At 42.5% G+C, this 20,920-nt stretch overlaps 1 protein-coding gene across 1 annotated transcript; it reads right to left on the bottom strand.

Annotated features, from left to right (window-relative positions):
* Positions 1-2,765: 2,765 nt before the first annotated feature.
* Positions 2,766-3,608, bottom strand: LOC308509661 (uncharacterized protein). The gene has a single exon (XM_081077967.1). The coding sequence runs from the start codon at positions 3,591-3,593 to the stop codon at positions 2,907-2,909; it is 687 nt and encodes a 228-aa protein (XP_080934093.1). The 5' UTR covers positions 3,594-3,608; the 3' UTR covers positions 2,766-2,906.
* Positions 3,609-20,920: the final 17,312 nt, after the last annotated feature.

The raw sequence follows: 20,920 nt of genomic DNA, 5'->3' as shown, positions 1-20,920 counted from the left end.
CCCAGCATCATCCTTTGGACAAATTCGATGGCAGCAATATTCCTCTTCTACTTCTAACAGGCTCCAAGGGCCATTAGCTCAGAAGGAAAAGGAATCTTCTTCCTGGCTGCATCACCATGACCAGCATCCCCGAATAAAGCCTTGGAAGCTTTGGATGCATCAAGTGGTTTAAATAGTCGTTGTGTTCATCCATAGCCCTCTTCCAACAGGCAGCGTTAATTATTTTTCCTTTTCTTCCATTGAACAAGCTTTCAACCAGAGAGAATCCTAATTAATTTGAGGCAAGAATAATTTTTCCTACATCTTGTTGCTTCCAGTCTGTGATTAAAAGGAGTAATTTCAAAGTATACAGCTTCAAAACTCACATGTAATATTGAGTGGTTCTGCTGAATAGCTTTTAGATGTGCTGTTCATTGTTATTTTGATGAGAGCTGGTGAGGGTGTTAATTTCTGATGGAATATTACAGAATGCCATGTTCTCTTTCTGACTCATAGATGTCTTTGTGCAAAGGGAAGGATTCCGGCACCTTGCTTAGTCAGATTTTGTTATGTTTGCCTTGATATTGCTCATGGCCTTCCCTCTTCTATGGTCTCCCTCACAGCTTGCCTTGGGATATATTGTTTCACATACATCTTTCCAACTGAATTGTACCTTCTTTAGAGAGCGGCCAAGATTTTCCCTAACACCACTGGGTGTATTATCTTCGTGAAAAGTACCAACTCAATTCTGCCACCTTGAATTAGAAAAGAGGTCATTTCATTTTATAAAGAATCATGTATGTTTCGTGGCCTTGCTGGGGGACTGGCACCAGAAATGGAGAACCATTCTGACCCCAAGGGGGTATGCAGGATCTGTCTATGACTCAAATCTGGGTATCACTGGCAATTAGAGGGTTATGAAAACTAAGGGTATGGATGAAATTGCTTATGGAGGGAACATATGTGAGACAGGAATGAGAAGCTGGGGTAGTTCTTGAACAATACCATTTAATGGCTAGTAGAGGAGAATGAGCCCCCGAATGGGCAAGAAGAATGCCTGTCACAAAGAGAAAGGATACAATAGCCTTATAGCATTGGGGAAAGAGTGATCTAATGCAGGTCAACTCTGTTCAATGCTGCTGAGGAGCTAAGAGAAGGAAAGATGTCTGTTAGAATTAGCTACATGGAGACCTTTGTGAGAAATATTTCTCGATAAAAAAGTAACATCCAAAGCTATTGCTTTGACATCAACATACCATCCAGCTACCGTGGTTGGCTAACCAATCGCATAATGATGTTTGAAACCCCTCTCCTGGGAACCACGGAGGCCTCCTTCCGTAGGGAATGGCAGCCCCAGTCCCATGATGCAAGGATTCCCAGTGTTTATATGGCCTTTGCCCTATGAAATCTCAGAGGCTTCAAACCATGTACATTTTGTCTCTGACAAAATGACCCCGCAGTACTCCAGTGTATTTTTAAATAGTAATTTATACCATCTATTTTAGGTCAGACAGACAGGCCTGGGGGAGTTGTGACTTGCCATTGACAATGGCAAAATTGGGCCTGGACCCCAAATCCCTGAAGAACAGCCAGGGTCTTCCCACAAAACAAGTAGGCTGCTTCATTATGCCCTTACATGGTGACATTTGACTCATCTTGACTCACAGAGAATTTTAGCTTGAAAATCTCGATGGGTTACTTGGCCACACCACGGCCGCATCCACCATTTTACAGGTGAGAAAAACTGAGATCCAGGAAGAGTAAGTGACTTAGCCAAGTGCGCCCAGCGAGATCTAAAACCAAGTCCTTCCATTCTCAGACGGCATGCTTCTGTTTGAACCACATGTCAACACGTGTAAACACACAGGTCGAGGTACCTCATAGTGGCTCAGCAAAAGGAGTAAAGACCTTGTCTTAAAAGCCTGACCACCTCCCTTCAAACTTTCCCCATCAAGGACTTGACATTGACTTATTCCCTCTGGGAAGAGCCCTAGGTTTCCTGAGCTATAAATGTTGAATTCCATGAGGTTTCCTCTCAGAGCTGACATACAAATAATGTTTGACTTGAAAGAAAAGCCATTAGCTGTCAGGCCCATCAAAGTGAGGAGACTTTTCTTGCCTCCACCTTAATGAACAAACAGGGTCTTCCAAAAAAGAAATCCTCACAAGTAGAAACTATTGAGGCATGAGTGGTTACTTCTGATCACCATGGAAACCCCCCAAATCACATCTCTTGCTGCCACAGGGGAAAGACTGCCTCACCTTACCCCATTTTCTTCTTACCCCATTTTCTCCAAAGACGACATGGTCTTTGAGGCCAGCAGCTTTTATTAGCCACCCATCAGGCAGAGTCTGTGCCCTCCACATTGGCCCCAACTTGTCCCTTCATCACCTTCCACACTGCCCGTGAGACCCATTTTTCACTAATGTAGAAGATTTCAGTAGATTAATTTTACCTCTAAACACAACTTCTCCAGGCCTAAAGCCCTCTGTTTCCTGCCGTGGTCCCAGTGATCTCCATCTCAAAGTCTTGAAATTCATTCTTGGTGGTTAGACAGAGTAATGTTACTAGTGCCCTTTTAAGACCTTTGCCCTACCCCACATACACACACACTTTGCTGCCTATTCTCCCCTAAACCTTGGCAACCTGATTGTCATCATCACATTAAATGAAACTGTATCCTTTATGGCCAATTCTCTAGTGCTTTGTCTAGCCACCCTGCTGTCCTTTCTTTTTTTTTTTTTTTTTTTCTTATGGTTTTGCAATCTTTTATTTTTCAGTTTTACAATGCACCGTAGACATTTTTCCATGCAATAAATGAAAATCTGCTGCTGAAAGAGGGCTGCAGCTGGATAATGAAAGTGACCCTAAAGCAAAACATTAGCCTAAGGTTACAGCTCAGGGCCTGGCAAATGCCTGGGGGACACTACACAAAAGGAATGTCTTCAAAGCCCCTTTGTGGGGCCCTGCAGCCACCCCTGAGCTCCCTTGGGCCCCTTGGGTGGAAGGGATCCTGTAAGCTTTTTTGCATCCACATAAACCCCCCCAATTTCTGTCTGGTTTTCTTCACCTCATCTTCTACCCTAGCCATCTCATCAAATTCTCTTATCATCTCCTCATTGCTCAAATGCATATCATGTATGGCCTCCTTGTATTCCTTGAGGCACTGAGCCAGCCCCTTGTTGGTTTTTCTTTTAGCTTTCTTGGGTATATCATCCCCAGCTGGGCGCTTTACTGCAGCCCTTGGTTCACTGGCTGGTTGTTCTTCCTCTTTTGGCTTTCCCTCATTCTCTGGTTCTCCCTCATTCTCTGGATTTCCTTCTTCTTTTGGTTTTCCCTGGCTCTCCAGCTTCCCCTCGCCCTCTGGTTTTCCCTCGCTCTCTGGCTCTCCCTCTTCTTTTGGTTTTCCCTCCTCTGGCTTATCCTTATCATTAAGTATTCCCTCATCTTCTGCCTTTCCCTTGTTTTCTATCTTTTCCTCCTTTTCTAACTTCTCCTTGTCTTCCAGAGTACAAGCCATTTCTGGCTTTCCCGCATCCTGTGGCTGTTCTTGGTTTTCCATCTTTACTTGGTTCTCAGGTATTGCTTCACTTTCATTGCCGAGTTTGTCCATGTTGAGATGTCCCCCTCCACGCAAACCTGACTAGCCACGGAATTGACTGATCAGCTCAAAGTCCCCAAGGGGCTTCTTGGCAGGATACCTTGGCTTCTGTTTCAAAGCCAAACAATGTGTTAGATTTAATCACGTTAACTCAATTTTCTTGCTTGGCTTCTCAATTGAGGCAGGGGCACAGAGCCTGAATCACAGGGAGTCCAGAGAGAGCGAGGCTCGGCACTTCGCGGCTCAGGAGGCAGGCTCCGTCCGTTCCGCTTCGGCACTCGCACGTCTCCCTCCAGGCCCTCCTTCTCCTCAGGAATTCTCCTTCCTCCCAAATGGTGACCAACAATCACTGCCTGTCCTTTCTTTATAGTATTTGACACATTTGACAACTCCCACCCACCCACCTCCCCACCTACCCACACACACACTTCTTGAAATTCTCTCTTCCTGCCTTCTGTGGCTTTCTCTGCAACCTCTCTACTACCTCTTTCTTCTACAGTCTGGTTACTTCTAGACCCTTCCTCTTGGATGTTCTCATCCTCAATACATCTAAAACCAAACTCGTAGTCTTCCTTTCAAACATACTTTCCTATGTCTTGAATATCATCACCATCTCCCAGCCTGGAAGGCTGGGCACCAAGAAGTCATCTTTAATTCCTGTCATGCATTCACTTAGACCCCAAATACTATTGATTCTTCCTTCAAAATGTATCCCAGACTTATGCCATACTCTTCATTACCACTCTATTATCTCCTTTCTAAACCATCTTGCCCATCACTGATGGATTGACCCATCTTACCCATCACAGATGGATCCTTAAAATACCCACCAAGTCTTACCAAGAGTGACTCCCATCTCCCATATGAAACTGAAGTCCTTGTTCTAAATTTAAAATCCCTAAACACGATAGCCATATCCTGCTTAATCATCTTGAGTTCACATTACTCTACAGCATGAATTATTTGCTGTAGTCAAATAATTTCTTGTTATATTTCTACCTTAAAGCAAATGAATATGATTTGCTTGCTCCCACTGCCAACAGGTAGATGGTGCTATTCTCTGCCTGGAAAACATCCTCCACTCCACTTTGCTTCACTTCTTCCCTTACACACCTGGTGACACCTGGTCACCTTGAACTCTAAATCTTCTTGCTCTCACTACTAATACATCTTATATTAGTATACAGTGCTAATTATTTTATGATGGGTGTAAACTAGTCAACGCAACATATGCTAAATATTTATTCTGACAAAGTCACTAAGATAGAGAATACGAAAGGTGGGAAGGGGATACAATGATTGTTTTTAATTGTCTATGCTGCTGGGAGGCTTGGGGACAGGGAGAAGGGTTTTAGTCTTCCCATAATCTCCTCCAGCCACTCCCTCTATTCTTTAACATGGATAATTGATGTTTTCTCAATTTTAGGTAAAAATGTACGGAGCCTACAGAGGTACAGCATTTTCTTACATCCAGATGGAAATTCTGGAACCTCCATTATCTATTATCTATTTTTTTAAAATGATTATCATGTAGTGTACTCACTGACCACAGTGCAATATAGTTAGATATGAACAACAAAAAGAAAACTACAAAAAATATCCAAACTTGGTTAAAATAAAATGGGAGATAGGCTTGAAAATCCTCCAAGCAGACATAGACATTTAAGGCATATAAGCAAAATTAAAACTAGCTTATTTCATTAACATAAGCAAAACTTAACTTAGGTTATTTCTTGTAAATTCCTCTAATCATCATAATAGATATGTCAGTCACCTTCCAAAAAATGGTATAAGAAAATAATTTTTAAAGAATCCCTTACCACCCAGAAACCGGGATTGTAATAACCAATCCCTGTAAAGGTTAAACAACTTCCTCATTTTCACTTTATAAGACATTCCATAAAGACACTTAAGTCATCTTCATAAAATGGTATGATACACTAACTTCTAACCAATTCCCTGGTTCACTTTATAAGCCACACTGTAATGTCCTGCCCCTGAGTTTCATATCAGTTTTGAATTTGTAAGGTCCTAGTTCATGAACTGTTCTTTTATTCACAATAAACTCTTACTAAAGACTATTTTTATTGGTCTGGTGGTTTTAATTTTGCTATTTCTGGATTTTTGACAGTTTCTGGTGTCATAAGTGGGATTAAAAAAAAAGACTCCCAATAGGAGATATTTGCCATTGATACTTCCAATAAAGAGTTAATGGCAATAATTTATAAAAAATTCATACAACTCAACACCAAAATCAAAACAAAACAAAACAAAAATCCAACTAAAAAATGGGCAGAGGACCTGAATAGACATTTCTCCAAAGAGGATATACAGATGGTTAATAGATATGTGAAAAGACGTTCAATGTCACTAATCATCAGAGCAATGCTAATAAAAACTACAATAAGATATCGCCTCACACAGTCAGAATGGCCATCATCAATAAATCAAAAAACAACAAGTGTTGGTGAGGACACGGAGAAGAAGGAACCCTTGTGCATTGTTGGTGGGGTTGTAAATTGGTACAACCACTACAGAAAACAGTTTGGAGGTATGTCAAAATATTAAAAACAGAATTACCTTATGATCCAGTTCATACCAATTCCACTCATGGGCATTTAGCTTAAGAAAATGAAAACACTAATTTGAAAAGATATGTCCATCCCTATGTTCATTGCAGTATTATTTACCATAGCCAAGATAAAGAAGCAACCTGTGTCCATCAACAGATGATTGGATCAAGAAGATGTGGTACATAGTATATACAATGGACTATTACCTGGCTATAAAAATGATGAAATCTTAACATTTGTGACAACACGGATGGACCTAGAGGGTATCATGCTAAGTGAAATAAGTCAGACAGAGAAAGACAAATACCATATGATCTCACTTATATGTGGAATCTAAAGAACAAAATATTTTTTTTTAAAAAGAAAAGAAACAGACTCATCAATACAGAGAACAAGCTGATGGTTGCCAGATAGGAAGGGAGTTGAGAGGCTAGGTGAAAAAGGTGGTTTAAGAAGTACAAATTGGTAGTTACAAAACAGTCACAGGGATGTAAAGTACAGCATAGGGAATATTATCAACAATATTGTAATAACTACATATAGTGCCAAGTGGGTACTAATTGGGGGGATCAGTTCATAAATTATACAAATGTCTAACTACTAAGTTGTACACCTGAAACTAATATAAAATAACACTGAACGTCAACTGTAATTGAAAAAATTAAAACAAAAGACTCCCAGCGACTCTGAGGCCAGTGAGCAACCAGGTAATTTTACCCACAGAGCCCACTGGGCTCACTGCTTTCTCGCCAACCATGGAATCCATGGCTGGGTCTCCCTTGGATTCCAGCTCTGCTCCCTTAGCATTTGGAATGCTCCCTTTTGATTGAGCATACCTGAATTTTGTTTATTAAAGCTTCTTGGTAAATCACCGTCAGGAACGACGGAAGGTACTGAGACATACGAAGGACAATATCCTGACCTCACAAAGATCTTAGCTTTAGAAAAGATAGCTAACTGTGCACCAGAGATTCAGACTTGCCCTTTCATTGACGAGAGTTGTCTCCAGTGCAGCTGCCCAGCCAGGGACTAGTTCCCCACCTCCAGGCATCTAGGTGGAGCCACGTGACTGTGCTCTCCAATGACACGTGAGTCACTTGAGAGTCAAGATAGTTAAGAAGCATGTTTTCTGTCTGGATGTATACGACTCCAAGGACATAGGGGACGACAGAGCCATAAGATAGAAGGAACCTGGGTCCCTGAATTCCTACATGGAAGTGTTCATAAGTCAAGTAATTGATAAATATACTTCTATTGGGCTAAGCCTCGAAAACTTGAGTGTTTATTCATCATGGCCACCATGCTGACACCATGAATGTATCAGCATTCTCCTGACACAACAGTTCCTCAAAGAACACCAACTATGCAAACTGTCATCACCCAGTATAGTAAGAACTATACAAACAATGTGGTATGAACGTACCACAGGCGAATGATGGGAGAGACAACTTCTACCTGGGAATTCAGAGAATATATATCACAGAGAGTGGGCATAAAAGGATCAGTCCTTCTGATCTCACAAACATCCTCATCATCACCATCTAACATATTAAAACTGAGATTCAGGGTAGTTCAATGACCTGGACGAAGCCACCCTACTGGTCATTGGCAGAGCCAGGACCTGACACAGCTCCAGTTCTCTTCCCCTGGCAGGACACTATCTCAAATATATATATTTGAGAAGCACAAACCCTGGACAAATCTGGACAATTGACTGGACCTTCCAGGATAGGGTTTAACCAAAAACTACTCCCCCTTTCCTCTCCACATAACAGCTAGTGCCCCACTCCAGAAGCGATCCCGCTCAGGGATTCATTAATAAGCCAACTCCTTTCTTTCCTGGGTGGCAGGGGAAGCTAATCAGGACATGTGACCTCAAGCGCTACGAAGAGTCTTGTCCATGGGTGAGGTGCTCCCTGCAGCATTGCGTCTCTGCCTACCACAGATGCTGACCGACCCTCTCGCCATCCAAGAGCAAGCTGGCAGCATGGGAGGTAAAAAGCAGAGGAGAGAAGGGAGTGTGGCAGGGAGGAGAGGGCGTAGATAATAACAGTTTCTATTTTTTACTTTGAAAGAGATTTCTTTTTTGACACATTAAGAAGAATTTTAATACATCTGCGACACCAAAAAGCCAGTTTCCCCAAATGCAGCTCTTCCCTGCTCCAGCATTCTTCCTGGCAAGATAAAATGGCCCACACTTGGCCTCGCTTTTTCTTTTCACCGAGCATCTCAAAAGCAGATTTTTCTTATTTTTTCTATTGAAACAACCAGCCTTTGAATTGGGGGCTAAGAAATGCAGGACGAATATGTATACCTCCCCACACACACAGTACCACACACAGCTCTCCAGAACACACTGCTTTGGCCGACTTAAATTATGCTGAAAACAAATTCACCTGCTTTATATTTGTGCAAATGTACGATTTCAGACATTTTGCAACCTTGCGCCAGACAAAAACTGGATCTAAACCCACAAGTCTGTTTAAACAGCAGCAGTATGCAACCAAAGCAGACTGAATTAAGATAAACAGCTTTAAAATACATTAACTGTTTAAGTTCTTTCTTTCCATCAGGACCTGACACAGCTTTGTATCCACATACACAAACCAGTTTGCCTGAATAATCTTAAAACTAGCTGAAATGCTGATGGGGGTCGGGGGTAAACTGGTGTGACCTTTCTGGCCATAGGTGTTAAACACCTTTAAAATCTTACATTTCCTTTGATCTCGTAATTCCACTTCTATGAATTTATCCTAAGGAAATAATCACACAGGCGTGCAAAGGTTTACATGCAAGAATGTCCGTCAAAGAATCTATAAGAGCAAAACAAAACAAAGAGAAAAACACTTAAATGCCCAATAATAGATACCACTAGTTTTCTGAAATATGGTACATTTCCATAAAATGGAATAATATGAAGTCATTTAAAATGATAGTTTTCTATGTAAGACAGAAAAATGGTAAGTAAAAACCTACTTGTACAATAACATATGTAGAGTTTATGTTTGGGCATTGGAAAGTCTGAAAAGATGGACAGCAAATATTCCGAGTGAGTTATCCTTGAGTCACAGAAATTCATGTGATGTTAATTTTTTGTTTGCATATCCATATTGTCTCATTGTTTTTCATTAAACAAATATTACTTATACTACAGAAAGTAATGAAAAATAAAATAAACGAAGTATAGTGACTCTAAGACATTTTTGATCACGGTAATAGCAAGGACCTGGTGGGGCTGAACATTTCACGAACCTATCAGTGCCTGCAGCATTAGAGCAGAAACACTCAGCTCAAAGTACGCTGCTAACTAACATTCAAGACCCCTAGTTCTGGGTCTGGGCTTCGCTCGGCCCTTGTCGTGACACTTCTATGAGACTTTATGACGTAAACATATATTTTAAAACACAGGTACAGTCATTAGAAGATATCGCTATTCCCCTCTTTCTTAGATAGGTAAAGAAACAGGAACCTTAGAAAGAGGGGTTTATGGGGGGGGGCTGGTTAGCTCAGTTGGTTAGAGCGTGGTGCTGATAACACCAAGGTTGCCGGATTGATCCTCACAAGGGCCACTGTGAGCGGTGCCCTCCTTAAAAATACAAAAACAAAAAAAAGAGGGGTTGTGTGTGTGTGTGTGTGTGTGTGTGTGTTTGTGTGTTTAAGCAGGAAGAGCAGAGAGAACAAAGAATAACCTTCAGTGGACAGGTCATTTGATGGATGCCCTGCTCATTTAAGAGAGGCCCCGAGCGCCTTGGATCCTGGGAAGTCAGCCAGGAACCGGTCAGCAAGGAGGGCTCTGCAGCCCAGAGGCTCAGACAGGGGCTCCCCTCAGCAAAGGCTGGGTCGGTGGAGTTAAAGAAAGTCTGCAAGATTCATCTGTTTAATCAGCGAGCTCCCAGGTGATGCTAGCAGTTTGATATGGATCATTCCAGCTTCTCTCCAATCGATCAAGAAGTATTGATTGAGTGCCTACTGTTTGCAGGGCTTGACGCTAGGCATTTTGGGAGATGCAGAATGAGTATAGAACAAGGTCTCTGTCCTCTTCAATTAGCACTACAAGCCCATGTGTAGCAAAGTGGGAACAGAAATGCAGAGGAGAGAGAACAGTGAGATCAGTGAGGCCAGGAGGACTTCAGAGGAGGTGGATGTGAGCTGGAGTTGGCGGGGCGGGGATGTCACTGGTGGACGCACTATGAATATGTATGAGGGAACACTGGCTACAGCAACAAAACTCTCCAAACTGTCAGTACCTTAACACATCAGAACTTTATTTCTTGCTCACATAAAGGCCACTAGGCAGTGAGGGTGGGGATGGGGCTCTTCTCCAGGCAGTCATTCAGGGTCCCTGGCTGTCAGGGGTTCCATTATCTTTAAAACATGCCTTTCAAGGCTGCTCAGGTTTCAACACCCACCCAGCAAACAGGAAAAAAGTGGGCGAGGATCACATGGGAGGTTTATATAGTCCAAACCTGCAGGTGGCTCGTATTTCTTCTCCCACATCCCATTGGCTTAAGGTCCATTTACAGGCCTCCCTAGATGAAAAGATGACAAGAACTATGGTCTCTGGTGGGTTAGCTACTTTCTAGGAACTACTCTCTGAAAGGGGAACACAAAACTTTGGTGGAAAGTTAGCCACAAAGGACAAAGGGCAAAGGTGGGACACAGAATATTTGGGTGTGAAACTGTGGATGGTCCACCAAAGAGGCCAGAGTCTGATAAGAGCTCCTGAGACCCAGGCTGGTAGGAAAAAAAGGAAATCCAACAGAGAGGTTATCTTAAAGCTAAGAGTACGCACACAGTGATGACAAATTGTAAGCTGAGAAAGCTCAGTCCAGGCAGAGACCAGCCTTGGGAATCAGCGCCGTGGGGTTTGGGGACCAGAATGACCTCAGGGAGGGCCTGTGCTCCCAATGCTACAGCGATGATTGCTGGCAGTGTCTCAAAACGGGCCCGACACCCATCTTTGTTAGATGCTTGGCCAGTAAGGCCAAGGAGTTGCAACCCCTTTCTGAAACAATACTTGGATCTCAGCGAATGTTTACATTCCTGAAACAAATGAAAGCGAGACCAGGAGCTCAGTTAGAACAGAGGATCCTAGGGGGACCTTAGCTAACGAGAACCTCACGAGTGGGTTGTCAGGAAAACCCAGATTCCCTACCCCGGAGGCTGAAGGGCCTGTTCTAAAGGCCCCTTCAGGGGATTGGAGTCCTACCCCTTGTCAGGGCAAGAGAGGGGATGAGGTGCTGTCCTATAACTCCATGAACGCACATGGCTACATTGTTTTCCAGTGATGGCACCAGGGACAGTGGCTTTAGACACGGGACCTCCCCAGGCCTCGGTCTCCAGGAAACACGTGAGTTTGACACCGAGATCTCTAAGGTCCTTCAGCTGTAACAGCCTGTGCACGTGAGCTCTTCCCACACACGCATTAATAAGAGCTTAGGAAGCTTAGAATTCAAAATTAGAAATCAAAATAGGGGGAGAGAAGAGGACCTTAGAGATTGTTAGATTAACACTGCCTAAAATGTGTTTAAGGAATATTAGTTCTATAGATTCTTAACAGGATGTATGTGAGCAGGTATGTTTTCGTGTATATATTTCTCTCTATATCTCTGTCTATATCTCTATAATATAGAGATGACTTTATAGTATTTATGCATCTAATCTAGCTTTATCTATAGTAAAAGATGACATCCACACGTCATCCCCATTTCACAGGTGAGGAAACTGAGGCTTAGAGAGGTTGATCCCTGCCCAAGGTCACAGCAGGTGTAAGTCAAAGATGCAAACGCAGCCATGTCTGACGCCCAACGACGCGTTCAGTCATTACACTATGTTGCTTCCTTCATAGTTCTTCGGCCACATCAGTTTGGGAATTGAGGGCTTAACGCTAAACTGGTTTGTTACTGCAAAACTGCCTGACTGTCGCGACCTGCCTGGAGTCACATAGTGGTTAAGGGCACAGACTTGCAGGCAAGACTTGAGCCCCAGCTCATGGGGCTCCTGGCTGTGTGATCTTGGGCACGTCACTTAACCTCTCTGTTCCTCATCTGTCGAATAAGAATAACAATAGCACCTGCTTCACAGGAGTGCCTACAAGGATTGAATAAGTTAATATGTTCTCAGATCAAAACCACGTGCTGTTTGAATGTTGGCTACTACTAGAGCAGGCTGTGCTGTCAATTACATGGATCCTGGAGGCCGGTTTTCACAGAGCATTTCTCAGGGGGAGGGATCTGGACCATCCTTCTCACTTAATGATAAGGGTGCTGAGGTGAAAGGTCTGGCTCAAGGCCACTTTGGCTGCTAGTGTGAGAGCCAGCAGGGCCTGAGGTCCAGTCCTCAGACTCAAAGCCCAGTCCTAGCCCCACAAATCCACCCCACCAATCCCTGGCACGTTCAGGCATTTTCTGTACATCTAGTTACAGAATTGTAACTAACAGGAAACCACACAGCCCCAGCCTTTTTTTCCCCTCTAAGTGTCCACCCAAGGCCCAGTGCAGGGACCGGTTTTCATTCGGAACAAAGACTAGGAACTAAGTTCTTGGTGGCAGCAGCTGCTGCCTCCCTGAGGGCGTCCGTCTTGCAGCACCAGTGCTCAGGCCTTTCATCTGCCCGAGGCAGAAAGACACCCTCCACCAGGAGCGCGGGGCATTTGCAGCCCGCAGCTCCTGTCCTGGCCCAGCACCGGCCCAGCGCCGGGAGAGCTGGGTGGGGAGGAGGGCAAGAAATCATTGCTCTTGGCTCTTGGAGGGAAGCATTTTAAGAAATACAAAGGATTAAATGTGACAAAGACCATAGATTGCAAGTCAAATCAGACAGGGAGCTAGGATGAAAACAGTCCTATTAGGATGATGTCCATTCTGTTTGTGTGATTTCTTTGTATCTGTGTCACGTACCGCTCTGGTGTGTGCATGTCTTCAGAGTGGTTAGGGAGCCTGCACGTGTGTGTGTTTGTGTGTGTGTGTGTGTGTGTACGAGAGAGAGAGAGAGAGAGAGAGAGAGAGAGAGAGAGAGAGAGAGAGAGAGAGAGAGAGAGAGAGAGAGATTTAGGCGGGAAGGAGGGAGGGAGAACCGGGAGAAACAGGAGCTTTGGGGCTTCATCCTGTGGTTGCTCCTCAGGCCGAGGCCTTGTTTCTCCTGCTCCCCGAGTTATGCCTGTCAGTTTACAAGGTCTGAAATCAGCACCCAGCCTGCTCCCCTTTCCCACTCTGACTACACGCGAGAGCTCATCATTTCAGGCACAGGGTCCTCTTTTTCGTGCTTCGGATACGATGTACCTTCAATTCTAGGTTATTAATAACGTTGTATTACTCATCGGGTGTGGAGGACCTGGACCCAATGTTGCAGTGGCCTCACTTCCTCTAAAAGAAGAGGATTCTACGGGCTCGCTGCCTCCCGAATGGCCTCGGAAAGGGTGTGCAGTGCAGTCATTGGCTTGGTTAAGGGAATGAGTTAATGGACTTCACAAATAATATATAAAAATAATAAATAAAGTCTGTAGATGCCCTCAGCTATGCTTCCCACCTCCAGGGGCAAACCTGTTGAGAGAAGTCTGTGAGCTGCTGAGAAGGAAATCTCTCTCAGGTCTTCCAGCCAAACAATCACAACCCACAGCAATTCAGCTCATACATTAGAGGTTCCACATATTCACACTGATGCAATCCATTAAGCAGGCACTGGACTCTTTCTCTTGAACCTGAATATGAACTTTTTTTTTTCACTAAACACAAAACTAAACTAAATATGTACATTCTAGTCATTGTTTCCAATATACCCAGGAGTTTCTGATTGGGTTATGTTGTTTTGCTATGATCCCTCTTTTTATTATTTTCTGCTATGTGTAGATTCAGGCAGAGCGTGTACGTAGCATAGGGATGAGAAAGATGAATAAATGGTAAAAACCCCTCAGCTTGTCCAAAGCAGCCCATGCGTCTGGTAAGTCCCCTTCTTGCTTATCTCTCCCAGATGTTTTAAGATCAACAGCATCTGTTGAGCTTATGGTCATAGCTGAACTGCCATGGGTCAATCATTTATTCAAGACCATAGAATCCTCTTCTTTTAGAGGAAGTGAGGCCACTGCAGCATTTGGTCCAGGTTCTCCACACCCGATGAGTAATACCCAGTTATTAATAACCTAGAATTGAAGGTGCATCGTGTTCCACAAGCATTTACTGAGAATTTACTATGTGCTAGATACTCTGCAAGCCACCAGGAACCGAGCTCCACACAAGAAGGATGCAGTCCCTGCCTTCTGGAGTTCCCATCAAGGGTCTCAAGAGCTGAGACCATAAGACACAACCCCTTGGTTAGACAGACAAGGACACCAAGACCCAGAGAGGAAAAGGGACGTGCCCAAACCCACATCGCACACGAGAGCTGAAAGACCTGAAATCCAGGTGTGCTAGCCCTAGGCTGGGCTCCATCCCAGCATGGGCCGTCTGCCTCTCACGGAAGAAAGTGCCCTCAGTCGGGGGTCCTATGGTGCATGGCTGGTCATAGGACTGCGACCAAGAGAGCCAGAGGAAGACGCCATGTTGTTGACATGCCTTCTGCTCGCTGTTGGCTATCTGCACATGCAAAGCAGATCACCAGCTTCCAAAGGGCAGCTGCCCAGGCTCGCTAATTCCAAAAATATATTTAAAAGAAAAATAAGTCCTCAAAATATTTATAGAAAGAAAGGAGGGGAGGAAGGAAGGAAGGAAGGAATACATTGCCTAAGAAAAAATCTTTTTCTAGACCAAAAGAGACTGGTTCTTTTCAGATTCCAAGGAGTTTACAGGTGGAATAAAAAGGGAATTGGGCTGAAGCAAAGCTCAGAGGTGGATCTCAGCATGGAGTCGCCCCCATCTAATTCCTACTCCCCTGGTCCATCAGTCTCCCGTCCTCCAGCAACTGAGATCAGGAAAATAGAGAGGCAGCAGAGGAGAGCCACAAGAAAAGGACAAATAACGACACTAGCTAATATTTATTAGCATCTTCTGTATTCCTGGAGTTTACTGACTTTCAGCATGTCATTAAATGCCCACTATTCCCTGTGTGGTTGGTGTTAGTTTCCCATCTTCTGAGGGAGGGAACTGAGCCTCAGTTTCCTCCCGGTTACTCAGCCAGTAAGTTGCAGGACTTGGCTCCAAACCTGAGTCTATCTGACTCCAACAACCATCCTTTGTCCACCACACAGCAATACAGTACAGGAGTTTTCCCAGGAAGAGGTGATGGGAACAAGGAAGGCGCATGATTAAAGTGAGGGGAAAGGGAGAAAGCTCAGGTGGCGAATCAGTAAACATTTAATGAGCACATGCTACACATTGGATATTCTGCCAGGCATCTGCTGAGAGGACACCAGGGAAACCAGTGCCTCCTGCCATCTCCAACCAGGGCATGGGTCCAGCATTCACCTCCTTGTCAAGCCAGGAACTGGGGCAACACCTGTGACTACTCCCTGTGCCTCACTCCCCAGCTCTTATAACTTGTACCGCCTTGATCCTTCTGTATACTATCTGTCTATTCCACTCATTTGTAAACTGGGGATAGTCGGGTGTCTACTCATTAAGGCAAATGTAGATAAAGTAATTAATACAGCCCAAGGCGTAGAGCAAGTCCTCAGTCACAGAACATAGCCAGAATGCTCCCAGTGAGTTCTCAGCTCACTAATGTTAGGTGTCAGTATTGTGCTCTCTTTACCAGCACATTGAAATGATGGTGAAACTGACACCTGAGTCCTCAGAGAACAAGATCAAATGCAGGGAAACCTAGAGGTGGGTTGGTGGCCAGCTGGTCCACCTGTTTTGCTAAATACACCTTGTAGTGTTAGCTGTCTGCATTTTGCCCACGTGGGATCCCATTCTCCTCTCTGTCTATTCGGATCTTACAATTTCTTCAAGACCTAAATGAAATATAAGCATTCTAGGAATGGGCCCCCTGACAAAGTATCTTTTAGAGCAGCACTGCCCAATAGAAATATAATGTTAGCCACATGTGTAATTTTAAATTTTATGTAGCCACATTAAAAAAAGGTAATAAGAATAATAATTGTAATTTAAAATTTTTATTTAATTCAACATATCCAACATATTATCATTTCATTGTGTAATACATATTAATGAGGGATTTCCCATTCTTTGGTTTGTACGAAGTTGTAAATAGCTGGTGGTTATTTTATACTCACAGCACATCTCAATTTGGATTAGCCGCATTTCCAGTGGTAATAGCCTCATGTGACCAGGGGCTACCATTTTGGACATTGCACATTTAGAGCAATCTGAGACTGTTCCTTTAAAGACAAAATCATTTCCTGCCTTACTGGTGGGGGGTGTGGATCACGAGAGTAGCAGGTGGTCCTGTTGGTCTCTCTGCCCCTAGGGAGCGTGTGAAGAAGGAGCCTGTTTCTGGCCATAGCAAATCACACAAACCCATCTAAGGCCCTGCTGATAATACATTCATAGAGTTTCACACCCCAGCACACAAACAGGCTCTGGCTAAATAGGCTTTTAAAAATACCTTTAGATCTGTAACCACCCCTCTCCCAAACTGGCTTCACAAAGACAGTAGCTCTGCGTCCCAACACGCCCTTTTAAACGAACACCCACAGCCCCATTTTCTCCAGCTGCCTGACAGTGACACAGTTTTGATTAATTTATTCATTTCTACAGGTTTCCTGAGCACCCACTATAAACTGGGCACCACGCAAGATAAATACGATGTGGTTCCTGGCCTCAAAGCTGTCAATGAGAGAACACAGTAATATCAGGACCAGCCATTTCCTGCTTTTTGGAATCCCAATCAGAATTATCATGGATGCCTCCCGGAATGGGACCTTGTGTGACCACCTGGCCTGTGAGTTGGCTTCTGCTCTTGTTTTGGTCTCATCTGCTCATTTGTTGTACATCCTTTCCCCGCTGGGATACCTAGATTAGCTGCCTTACACAAGCTCCACTGCGCAGTTCAGGGCTCTAGATTGTGTAGGTTTCCCAGGGCCGTGTAAGTAACCTGGAGAAAGCATGCTTATCTAGCTGTGCCTCTGACCAAGGTCCTTGTCCTTCATGAGGGGTAGTCTCCAGACAACCATGGACTGACTCCCGTAGGACACCAAGGATAATCAAAAGCTCTACTGGCCTCAAATTGCTCCTTCTGTCCAGAAGGAGCACCCGGGAACTTATGAAAGTTTCCAGGAAAGAAACAGCCAAAGGAATACCAGTAGGAACTAACTCATGAAGACGGGCATTAGAGGTAAGCACACCTTAGTGCACTGAGTCTAAACAGGTTGATTGTCTAACTTAGCAACCAGTTCTCATGACCACCTGTGGACACAACCCTAGTGGCAGTGCTAGAAACACCCCTGAGAAGGCGTTTAGTTCTTGCATACCACAAATAAATGGGGTCACCCCCCACACCATTAGAGTGCATGACTCTTGTATGTCTCAAAGTTTCAGGAGACAAATTTCAAGGAGCCTACAAATACACTCCTTGAGCTAATCTCAACTTTTCCTACTTTTCTCTGGCATTTAAAACCACGTCTCCAAATCGACTATCTTTGGAAAGGGCCATGAAGTCGGGGAACACAAATTGGCTTCAGACAAACTTTGTTGCAAACCCCACCACTACCACCACCACTTACTTACTATGTAAGCTTGGGCAACTTACTTCCCCCTAGAAATCCCAATTTCTTTTGTCAAGGTTTTCATAACCTTTATTATATGCTTTAATTCTTGCCATTCCTTATAATCTATCCACAAGGTATTCTACATTCCTCAAAGTATAGCTTACAACCCTAATCACATAACTAACTTTTAACCAAACGATCCCAGAATGGAACGTTATAGTCAATAGATGAGGGTAAACAGGATCAAATATACGGTGATGGAAGGAGAACTGACTCTGGGTGGTGAACACACAATGGGATTTATAGATGATGTAATACAGAATTGTACACCTGAAACCTATGTAACTTTACTAACCACTGTCACCCCAATAAACTTTAATTTAAAAAAAGACATAATCACCATTGTAGTTGCTTCTTTTCATCCCTCTGAAATGGAGATTAATAATAATTGCTATTTATTAAGCATTCCTATGTGACAGGCACATTACTTAATCTAACAGTTAGTTAATGATCAAAAAATCTGTTTTGAAGATTCTTTATTTGTTAAACAGGTCTTCACTGAGTAACTGCTGTACACCAAACATTGTTCTAAATGCTGGAGATCAGCAGTGAACAAAACTTCAAGAATTGCTCCTTTCATGGAGCTTACACCCTAGTTGGGGAGACAGATAATAAATCAAATAAATAAGTAAAATATATAGAATGTCACATGTTGGTAGGCACTATGGAGAAAACAAAGCAGGCTAGCAATCATAACGAGGGTGATAAGGGAAGTCTCCGCTGAGAGGAAGGTATAAGCCATGCGGATATCTGGGGGAAGAGCATCCCAGGTACAGGAAAAAGCAAGTGCAAACATCCTGAGATAAAAGCATCCTCAGTCTGTTTGGGTACCAACAGCAAGGAAGCCGCTGTGGCTAGAGAGAATGAATAAATGAGGAACTGGAAAAAAGACAGAGATGGAACAGGGAGGCTAGAGTACAAATCATATAGAGCCTAAAAGAGCCTAAAAGACAGAATGGAGGATAGCAATCGGATTAACAAGTGTGGACAACCTCTCCAAGTTTCTGCCATGAAAGGGAGCAGAGACACGAGGCAATAGCTAGAAATGGTCATGAGAGTTATTGAGCTTAATTAAGGATGTGAGAAATTACAGCATGTTTACATGGTGATGGAACTACTCTATAAATGGGGGGGGGGGATTTTGATAATGAGGAGACAGAGGATAATTTCAGAAACTGTGTCCTCAAATGGAGAGAGAAGATAGAATCCAGCATAAAAGCTGAGATTTGGGACCAAAAGAAGCAGAGATTGCTCAACCATAGCAAAAAAAAAAAAAGAAAGAAAGACAGAACTTTCTGGTGTCAAAAATCCAGAAATAATAAAATTAAAACAACCAACAAAATAGTATTCAGTAGAAGTTTATTGTACATATAAGAACAGTTCATGAAATGGGAGCTGTCAAATTCAAAACTGATATGAAACTCAGGGGCATGACGCTACAGGGTGGCTTATAAAGTAAAAATGAGAAAGTTGTTTAGACTTTACAATAATTGGTTTTACCATGTGGCGGTCCCAGGGGGCAAGAGACAGGTGTAGCCACTATGGAAAACAGTATGGAAATTCCTCAACAAACTAAAACTAGATCTACCATGCAACCCAGCAATTCTACTCCTGGGTATTTAGCTGAAGAAAATGAAAACACTACTTTGAATAGATATGTCCACCCCTATGTCCATTGCAACATTATTTACAATAGCCAAGATATAGAATCAACGTAGATGTCCATCAATAGATGAATGAATGAAGAAGATATAGTGCATATATACAACGGAATATTACATAGCAATAAAAAGGAGTGAAATCTTGACATGTGCAACAACATAGATTGACTTAGAGGGTATTATGCTAAGTGAAATAAGTCAGACAGAGAAAGGCAAATACCATATGGTTTCACTTATAAGTGGCATCTAAAAAAAAAAACAAAACAAATGAACACACGAAACAAACCAAAAACAGACTCATAAAAACAAATCAAACTGATAGTTGCCATAGGGGAGGTGTACGGGGGTGGGTGAAAAGGTGAAGGGAAATTTTGTGATTTTTAAAAGAGAGAAAATTAAATTCTAGTTTTTATCACTATATTGTGGAGCTTATTTTAAAGCTCCTTATAAATAAATCTATTGAACTTTAGCCAGGCATGACCTTGAAACATAAAATTTCCTTTTGTAAAACCACAATTTTCTATATCCACTTAGGTTTTCTTATTCTTTTTTTCTTCCTTATTCTGGAACAACCAGTCATTTTACCTTAGGACAAAATCGTTCTCTCTTCTTCTTTAACAAAACCACATTCTATATTCCTTGCGTACTCTTCATATAAAAACACATCCCATTTTTTCCCCATATGCAAAGTTATTTCCCTTCACTCTTATTGTTTCTATCAGTTTTACTTTTACATATTCATTATACATTTAAACTACTAGTAACCTTGACACTCCAATGAAAACAGGAAGGCAGGCAATTGTGAACTGCCTGTCATCTATCAACATCCCGCATTAGGTGAGCAAATTTATAAATACATAACTATAAACATTTATAATATTTAGAGGCAGCATTTTATAGTATGATTTGTAATGTAGCAAAAGATACATTTATTCATACATTCAAATATCTTTTGTGTCTCTGTAAAAAGAAATCAAAAGTAGATCAACTTAAACAATGTTTAGCAATTAATGCATCACATATTATCTTATTGGAAATGATGTAGCTATTCAATAAATATCCATTATTTAGTTTAACTTAGTATAAACTTGTATCTTATGTACATTTATTTAAATTACTTGTCTTTAGCAATTATGCTTGGATTAGACATTAAACAGCTTAAAACTATTTATCTTGTTGACAGATTTTGTAACATAGAGATAGCAGAAGCTTATTTGATCAGAAAACCCAGGTAGAAAGAATTTTATGTTTGCGTTATATTTAATGTTGACAACTCTAAAAACACATCTGCTTTCATGGAGCCAAAAAACTTAAAGTAGCTTTCCTTTATCAAAGATTATCCTAGATCATGTAAACGTGAAAAACATTTAGGTTAGTTTCTATATTCCTGAGAGTTTTAGAAATATTTAATTTACATAAGCCCTTATTTTTCTTTCAGCCAATTAC

Source organism: Rhinolophus hipposideros (assembly GCF_964194185.1).
Source record: "Rhinolophus hipposideros genome assembly, chromosome: 17".
NCBI lineage: Eukaryota > Metazoa > Chordata > Mammalia > Chiroptera > Rhinolophidae > Rhinolophus > Rhinolophus hipposideros.
This window is presented reverse-complemented; position numbering and strand designations above follow the sequence as displayed.

Bases quoted from the DNA above. Each gene is read 5' to 3' on its own strand.
- LOC308509661 (XM_081077967.1), bottom strand. From the start codon at position 3,593: ATGGACAAACTCGGCAATGAAAGTGAAGCAATACCTGAGAACCAAGTA.